Source organism: Callorhinus ursinus, unplaced genomic scaffold (assembly GCF_003265705.2).
Source record: "Callorhinus ursinus isolate GAN/ISIS: 27379988/994484 unplaced genomic scaffold, GSC_fseal_2.0 scaffold13, whole genome shotgun sequence".
NCBI classification, from domain to species: Eukaryota; Metazoa; Chordata; class Mammalia; order Carnivora; family Otariidae; genus Callorhinus; species Callorhinus ursinus.
The window spans coordinates 40,831,239-40,839,968 of NW_027397075.1; the positions used below are offsets into that span (position 1 = coordinate 40,831,239).

Genomic DNA, 8,730 nt, shown 5'->3' on the forward strand with positions numbered 1-8,730 from the left:
CTCCCGCCCCCGCCTCCTTCGCCCAGCCCCGCCCCTTTCCTGCGGAGAGCCCGCGCCTGCGCATTGCGTCCAGCGCGCTCCCTCCCTGGCGCGCGCTCCCCGGGGGCGGTGTAGGCTAGAGAAGAGCATGAAGCTGAGGAGGAAGGAGCGCCGCCTGCGCGCAGGCCCAGAAGCGCCCGAGCCCCGGCTGCCGGCGACGCCCCAGAGCGGAAGAGGGAAGTGAAGGCGCCAGGCTGCGGGTTCCTGGTGGGCTACGCTTACCGAGGTAGAAGCAGCAACCGAGAGGAGGCTTTTGCCACCGGTCCGGATCGGGGATGTCGAAGAACACCGTGTCGTCGGCCCGGTTCCGGAAGGTGGACGTGGATGAGTACGACGAGAACAAGTTCGTAGACGAGGAAGACGGGGGCGATGGGCAGGCCGGGCCTGACGAAGGCGAGGTGGACTCCTGCCTGCGGCAATATCCTTGCGTCTGCCGGCCTCCCTTCCCCACCCGCTCTCCTCCCGGGACCCCCTGCCGACCCCGGGGCGGGGGCGCGGAGCTGCCCCCAGCGGCCCATGACTTAAATCTGTCTCTCTGGGGTCCCCCACTCTTGAGAGGGCAAGGGACACTCCCATTTCTAACCGAGTCGCCCCGAGAACCCAGGGTCCCGCCTCGGAAACTTGCCCTTCCCGGCGCGCCTCTCCCGCCCCGATTCCTCAGGTTGCGGCCGGAGTTGCTGCCTCCGGGAACTGGCGGGGCGGACCGCGCCCTCGCGGCGCGGGGGGAGGCATCTGGTGCTGCGCTCTGGCTCTCGGGGGGCGCTTAAGTTGTCCTCCCCAGGACGGCGATTGCCGGAGTCACCTCGGCTCCAGAAATTTGTGATTGGGAGGAGCAGCTGCTTCTGTTTTAGCGGTTGGGTTTTGGCAGGGTTAGGAGAGTTTATTCCTTGCTGGGAGGGATGGGGCGGTTTGCAGAATTGAGGCCCTCTGCCCTTTTAGCCCCTGGGCCTTTTAAAAAAAAAAAATCACTATTTAAAGAGAAGGGAATTTGGCAAGATAAAGGTTGCAAGATAGAGAATTTGTTAACCGGGGGAAAGGGAGTGTGTACAAAAAACTAACTCCCAAGAAGGAAGCTTGTAGGCTTTTACCTGCTAAGCGGGGGACAATGGAAAGAAGACAGGGATTGCATATGGAGAATCCCTGGAAATATTTAAAGTAAACCCCAGTGAATAAAATAGACGATGAGTCATTTGTACAAAGCAGAATCATTTTTGTAATTCTGAAATCGTTTCCATTTCAGTTAAAATGTGGCTGTCAGTTCCTGGGTTTTGTTTTTGCATATTTGAATATTCATAAATTCGAGTGAGCATTTGCATCACATCTTTTTTAGAAAAATGTAAATGTTGGAACGACTAATGCTGTAGTTTTAGAGATTCTCAGTTACTGAATTCACTCAGTTCTAATTATTCTTGAATGTATTCATAAGGTAAGGAAGACTAAACCCTTTCCTCATCAATGTCCTATTAAAGTATAATGGGGAAATATAAGTGAAAGTATTGGTTGTCACTACATCTAGTCTTAAAGGCACCTAAAATACAGCACTAAACATTTATCAGCATACAGATGTTTCTTTGATTGCCACAACTTTCACAGTCAGCTGTTGCTGTTTTGCATTATTTAAATACTTAAACGCTTTAGGTCTTAAAAATGAGCCAGTCTGCAAAAGGCATGCTTTCCTAGAAGTTCGTTAACCCTTGAAAATAACAGCTTACCACCAACCATAGGGGTTTTTTGTTTTGGGGTTTTTTTTTTGGTCAGACCTTTTTTTTCTTTTTCTTTTTCAAACATAAGCAATGAATATTATTCTGTCTGAAAACATTCTTTGTGATGGATAAATGATGTTTTGTGAACTAACTTTAGGTTGGTGGGTGATGACTCTTAACTGGTACTGCTGTATCCATATAATGGATCTGCTTTTTAATCACTTTATCTTAAAGTAAAAAGATAATTGTCTCTTCTTCTCTTGTTGCAACCAGAAGAGACAAGCTCTGGGTCAGGCACTACAGATGGAGGAACAAGTGAACTCTGTGGTTTTCCTTTTAGGGGAATGACTGTATATTCTGACAGTCTGATTGGCCTTCCGTGTCTCGTACTTGCTAACGCACTGGTGCTTTCAAAGACTAAATTTAATAGGTATGACCTAAAACAGTTTTAATAACCTTTATGAAATATAAGAGAAAATGTGCAAAACAGAAAAATTAAGCTTCTACCTGAATGTCATTATTACATCTTTTGTAATGCCTCTTTTCATTAATATTGAGAGATTGCTGATGTGTATCATTTAGAGTGCTAGAATAGTCACCAGCGTTTTCTGCCATCGTTCAATTCATACACAGTATAATTCTAGCAAAAGTTTGGTCTTTGTTTTTCCAGTTAGAATCACATAAAAACACATTTTGGTTGAGGATATGCTGTTTCATTTTGGGACCTAATAATTCTGAGGTACATAAATTTTTTTTTAAACATTACTGGATAATGTTTGCACATGTGTCTTACTGGAAAATAAAAGGCTGTCAAAGTATTCATGTAGTAATTAGAGCCAGACAAGAACTGATCTTTGCCTTAATATGTTCCCCTGTGTTTTCAGGATTTTACATTTGATTGACATCATTGAAACCAACATACTGAGTTTTCCAATATTGAGCATAGTGACTATGGTAATTTTTCTCTCTGTGTATAAAATCAAGTCTTAAGAACCAGTGATGCCTGGTAAACAGTGCTTTCCTGAGAGCTGCCCTGTGCCGCTATCCCCTTAACCTCCATCACAGGAAACATGACAGCTGCCCTCCAGGCAGCTCTGAAAAATCCCCCTATCAACACCAAGAGTCAGGCGGTGAAGGTAAGTCAGACACACAGTGATCTCTGCCGGTGTCTTAGCTTTCTTACCAACATCCTCTGAAGTATGAAAGCAACAAATATTTTAACCATTTCTTGTCTTTGACGTGGACGAGCTTACCATGTAGTTTGATAGGTAAAAATTTACATGTTAAAAATAGCACTCTAATACTGAGTTATGAATATAAGAGAGATCATTTTGGTGTGTTTAATGGAGGCAGGCGGGTTGAATTTAAACAAAGGCCTGAAGAATAAACAAAACTTGTACAAAATAAACAAAATTCTATTTGGTTGCTCTTTAGAAATCTTTCTAAATTATGCAAGTATTAAATGTTTATAGAAAACTCGAAGAAGTGAGGGGACAAAAAGTGTAGTCAGTCATCATCCCACTGCCCGGAGGCAACCGGTTATTACTTTCGGGTGTTGCTGTATGCTTATAGAGCTTTTGTATTAGTTTTGTTGTGTTTTTGGGGGGGTGGTTTGGTTTTTTTTTTTTAAAAAAAAAGGAGTTTTATAACTGGCTTTTTTTTTTTTACAACGTACATGAACATCTTTCCTTAAGTTTAATTCTATAAGCATCTATTTTTAATGGCTGCATATACATATGCTGCAGTTTACATATAACTAGTCTCCTTTTGTCATATATTTAGATGATTGACCTTTTGTTGTTGCAAACGGTACCGAAATGAACAATTTTGGGTAAATTGTTCATTTTTTCCTTTGAATGAATTCCCAGAAGTGAATAGATGGGTTTTCGAATGCATATTTTTTAAGGCTTTTGGTACAAGCGGTATTGCCAGATTGCCCTTCAGAAAAACATGACCAACATTCCCTGCAGCAGTCTTTCCAGAAATTCTGGAGAACATATTTACTAATTATTTAAAATGAAGCCTAGAGCTCTGGACCCATTGTCTGTAGCAGCCCTAAGGATCTCTTTAATTGAATACTAGTAATAATTTAGGTAAATGCATAATAATTATCTAGGCAACAATGAGAGGAAACATTTTCTTTGGTTTTTGAAAGTGGCGAGGGACGTCATTGAAATTTCAATTTTACCACCTTCTGCTTTTATATGGGTGAGTTTTTATCACAGTTTGTGGGTGGGAAGTTATAGCTGTGTTTGTTAAGAATATTTTTCTAAATTGGGTCTTAAATCCATGGCCTTTAAACTGAAGACAACAATAGGTGGTAGAAACATTCTGTAAACTCCAGATCGGTAGGAATGCCAAAGATACCACTCTTTTCTTGAAAAGGCGAAGTGGAATTGTTGAAGGGGTAAACTAAGTGTTCTCTTTGCTTGGCTTCATGGGTGAAAAAATAACTTTGCTCTTGGAACAGCCTTTTATCAAAGGAAAAAACTCGAAAGTGAAGATCACTATATCTTATATCTTGATGGTAGATATAAAACTTAAAATAAGTCTTCTTAAAAGCTTATAATTTTTGAAGGATGGTTCAGGGTAGAACTGCACTTCATTTTTTCTTTGTCTTCAGGGTTTTTTTGAGGTCAAGAAGTAAAATTTAAATACTGATTTAAGAAAATTGTCAAGTTATCACATCTGTTTGTAAGCAGATCCCTTCAGCTCTCCTTCAAACATGTCAAGAATCTGTCCCCCCGCACTGCTCGCGTGCTAGGCAGAGCCAGCCTGTGTTATTGCAAGTCCCTTCCAGACTGGTCTCCCGTCTTCTGCCTCGTTCCCTGCCCCCGCACCAGCCCCACTTCAGCTTATTCTCAACATGGCAGCCAAAGGGATCCCATTAAAATACAAGCCAGATTATATCACTGTTCTCAAAACCTTCCAACACCTTCTCATTTTTCTTAATGAGAGCCAGAGTCGTCACAGCGGCCTGTGGGGCTTGCGCCGTCTTTCCTCCCACGGCCTTTCTGGCCCGTCCTCGTCCGCCATACCGCCCTGGCGCCCCGGGGGGCTTCGTATCCTTCAGGTCCTAAATGTCACCTCCTCAGGGTGGCCTTTCTAGAACAACCACTCCACACCCATACATCTAAATGTTCTGTTCTTCCTTTATCCCCAGGATCGAGCCGGCAGCATTGTCTTGAAGGTGCTCATCTCTTTTAAAGCGAATGATATTGAAAAGGCAGTTCAGTCCCTGGACAAGAATGGTGTGGATCTTCTCATGAAGTATATTTATAAAGGCTTCGAGAGCCCCTCCGACAATAGCAGTGCTGTGTTACTGCAATGGCATGAAAAGGTAAGTTATGTTCTCTCACCTAAACAATTATTTCGATTTCTTGGCTGTACATCTTTAACGCATGAAAATGAACGTTTAGATTTATCCTCACTAACCTTGATCTTAAGAGATTCTGATTTGCAGCACACATTCAGTGATGAAAACACACACCAAAGGGAGTAAAACTCGTCTCGGTCAAGTCACTTGATGGCTCATACACTGTCAAATAGAGAGAGCTAAATTTTATGGACAGGATAACCAGACCTCACTGTTTTCCCAAGATGGCCCCAGTTTATGCCTGTTGTCCCAACGTAATTATGACTAGTTCCCTTTCACTCTCCAGTACCAGTTGGAGAATAATGTATATGGTCATCCTATTCAGGAACACTTTCCACTTGTCAGTCACTGTACCATTAGTTGATGTTTCATTAGGCCTCATAATGACCCTACAAGGTATATAAACATCTTTATCATCCTCAATGTGGAGATGAAGAGCCTACTTAAAAACCTAAGCAATCTGGTTCCTGTCCAGTCTCAGGATCATAGCAGACATTGGTGGAGCACTTACTGTATTCCAAGCACTCTCGCAAGCACTTTATAAATATTAACTCCTTTAATCCTCATAAAAATACCAGGAGGAGAAGCTTGCTATCATTCCTCTTTTGGTGGATGGGGAAACTGAGGCCCACGTTAAGTCTTCATTGCTTCCTAACATCAGTCACCAGTTTTTGCCAGTCTGTCTGCTAAACAATTCTCAGCCATGCACACAGATACCCTTCTGATGCAGCTCTTTGCAGCCTCTCTCCCAGTCTGTTGCTGTAACTTGCTACACGGGCCTCCAGCTACCAGTTCCGTCCCCTTCGAATCTGTTCTCCACCCAATCGCCAGAACGCTCTCTTAAATCCAGATCTACCCTGTCAGTCACCTGCAAAATGAAGCCCAAGTTCCCAAGTCTAGCCACTCCTCTCCTACGTTGTTCTTCCCCCCCGTGCTCCAGCAGTGAGCAGCATAATAGTATGCTCTCCCAGAACACACCGTACAGTTCCACACCTCTCGACCTTTGCACAGGATTTTCTGTCTGCCTGAGTGCCTCCTCACCCCAGTGCACACCTCTGTCATTGCATACATTATATTAACAGGCTCTCCTTATATATCTGCCCCTTCCCGGTAGAACAGAAGGTGTATATCCCTGGCATCTAGCACGGTACCCAATACACAAAAGTATTCAGTAAGTAAGCCAGAGCTTTCAGTTCCTGATTTGAATTGTACTCAGGACTCGCAGTTTTTGAAGGTAAAGTCAAAATTAAAGTTTCTAGTTCTTAGCTATGAAATAATACATTCTTAGCTTGGGGTGGGGGGGAATAAAAAGAATCTGACAAACTGGCTAATCTAAATGGAACTTAGTTGGGTAGTTGATCCCAGTTTGAATTTCTTCCTGACAGTGCTAAGAAGAGAGCAAAATCAAAGTCCTAAATTGACATGTGAGCACCCGTTTTAGGCAAGCACATGCTGTAAATCCTTAAGAACATCCCATAATGTGAAAACAACATACTAGAACGTCAGCTAGTATCTCACTGGCATGTGGGTGCACGAGGCAGGGACTCCAAAGGTGGTGTGGGTCGCTGTGTCCCCAGTACCAAGAACAGTGCCTGGCGCGTGATCGGTGTTCAAGAGATGTTTATGAAAATTAATGAATCCAAAGCCGATAGCTGCACACATTCCTCCTTTAAGAAGAATGTTTTACTTGGTATAAGAAATGATTCTTGGGTGCCTGGGTGGCTCAGTCGGTTAAGCGACTGCCTTCGGCTCAGGTCATGATCCTGGAGTCCCGGGATCGAGCCCCGCATCGGGCTCCCTGCTCAGCGGGGAGTCTGCTTCTCCCTCTGACCCTCTTCTCGTGCTCTCTATCTCTCATTCTCTCTCTCTCAAATAAATAAAATCTTTAAAAAAAAAAAAAAAAGAAATGACTCTTTATGATTCCATCAGCATTTACATTTTTGTTCGTTTTTAGGCACTTGCTGCTGGAGGAGTCGGGTCCATTGTTCGGGTCCTGACCGCAAGGAAAACCGTGTAGTCGGCGGGAACTGGACAGCCCATGGGTGTGGGAGTTGCTGGTACAAAGACCAAAACAACCAAATGCCACTGCTGCCCTTTGGGTAGCATCTGTTTCTCTCAGCTTTGCCTTCTTGCTTCCTTTTTCATATCTGTAAAGAGCAAAATCACATATCAGTTTTCCTTTCATGAAAATTGGGATAATAGAGAGGAAATGTTTATGAACGGGAGGGTTTCATGCTCTCAAAAATGATTTTGGTGTATACCTGTCTGTATATAGTATAATTTGCCTTCAAGTTTAAATGTGCAATTTTAACCCCTATCGGCTGGTTGGGGTTTTGTTTCGTTTTGCTTTTTTTTTTTTGGAAGTGTTTTGTTTTGTTTTGTTTTTGACTAATAGAAATTTGATCAGAACTTGAGGCCAGTTTCCTAACTCATTCCTAGCCAGGAAATGATCTTTATAAAAAATATATTTGAGAAACTGGCAGCTATTAACATTGCAAAACTGGACCATAATTCCCTTATTTAAGCAAAATGTGTTTCTGGAACAAGTGGTGGGTGAACAGCGCTCCCAAGTTCCAGCTCTGTTTCTGCTTACCTCCAGATCATGTGAGCTTAAGTACGCTTTTTCCTCTCTGCATCCAATAATCATGGCCTCTTGATTTCTTTGTGGTCTCCAGGGTCCAGAGCAAGGAGTCTTGCTCTACAAAAATGTATCTATGAAATTCCAGAGCCTGTTTGGCACGAGCATAAAACTTTGTTCTAATAATATGACCCAATTTGGGGAAACTACTCCAAATGAGAGAAGACGGGGAAACAATGATGAAGTTCAAACTCTGGGCAGCCTCTGAATGAAACGCTATTTTCTTTAGAAATACAATAGCTGCCTTAGACATTATGAGGTATATAACTAGTGTTTAATATGCCCTATAAATGTCTTCAGCGTTCTTCAGGGTAATTAGGATCTTAAAAGATTTGGTTCAGATCCAGACACATACACATTCTGTATTTTAGCTCAGTGGTTTTCAAAAAAGGAAAATGCCACACAGCAAAAAGTGTTTACTTTGGTGGACAGACCAGATCGGTTGTCAAAAAATGACCGGTGCTTATAAAAAGTTATCATTCAATAACTCCAAAACAAACCACCTGAATGCATATGACCAAGAGGGAAATCAGCCTGTGTTTAGTATTTACATTGGACACCAGTTTCGTAATCACTGTCTTACGTAAAAACTGGTGGAGAAATTCTATAACCTCTTTGCTGTTTTTGATACCTGCGTTTTGTTTTGTTTTGTAAAAATGATAAAAGTTCGGAAAATAAAATGTCAGTGTTGAATAATTTATTTTTCTAACTCTTATTTTAATACTTACGAACGTGTGGTTAATTAAGAGAGAAGATTCCCTGTTTTCCCGGCAGGTTATGGTACTCTTGACAAGAAGTAATTTGGTACAGAAGGTTTCTAAAACTCCTTTATTCACATATAAAGGAGGGGAGTAAAGGAGAGTCATGGATGAAGGCAGGGCACCGCCGGAGCCTTTGGAATGAATGATTCCATAGCCCTCCAGACGCCAGCTGAGCACCCGAGTATCACTGCCCAAAGACCGAAACTAGAATGT

At 42.7% G+C, this 8,730-nt stretch overlaps 1 protein-coding gene across 3 annotated transcripts; it reads left to right on the forward strand.

Annotated features, from left to right (window-relative positions):
• Window positions 1-116: 116 nt before the first annotated feature.
• ARPC5 (actin related protein 2/3 complex subunit 5) lies at window positions 117-8,452 on the forward strand. 3 transcript variants are annotated; one of them, XM_025877615.2, is made up of 5 exons: window positions 117-382; window positions 2,083-2,172; window positions 2,627-2,696; window positions 4,906-5,082; window positions 7,073-8,452. In XM_025877615.2, the coding sequence occupies exons 1-5, from the start codon at window positions 315-317 to the stop codon at window positions 7,133-7,135; spliced, it is 468 nt and encodes a 155-aa protein (XP_025733400.2). In that variant the 5' UTR covers window positions 117-314; the 3' UTR covers window positions 7,136-8,452. The 3 variants fall into 3 exon arrangements, with proteins under 3 accessions (XP_025733400.2, XP_073756226.1, XP_025733399.1); XM_073900125.1 differs by lacking the exon at window positions 2,083-2,172 and having other exon boundaries at window positions 120-382; XM_025877614.2 differs by lacking the exons at window positions 2,083-2,172; window positions 2,627-2,696 and adding an exon at window positions 2,806-2,878 and having other exon boundaries at window positions 130-457.
• The last annotated feature ends 278 nt before the right edge of the window (window positions 8,453-8,730 follow it).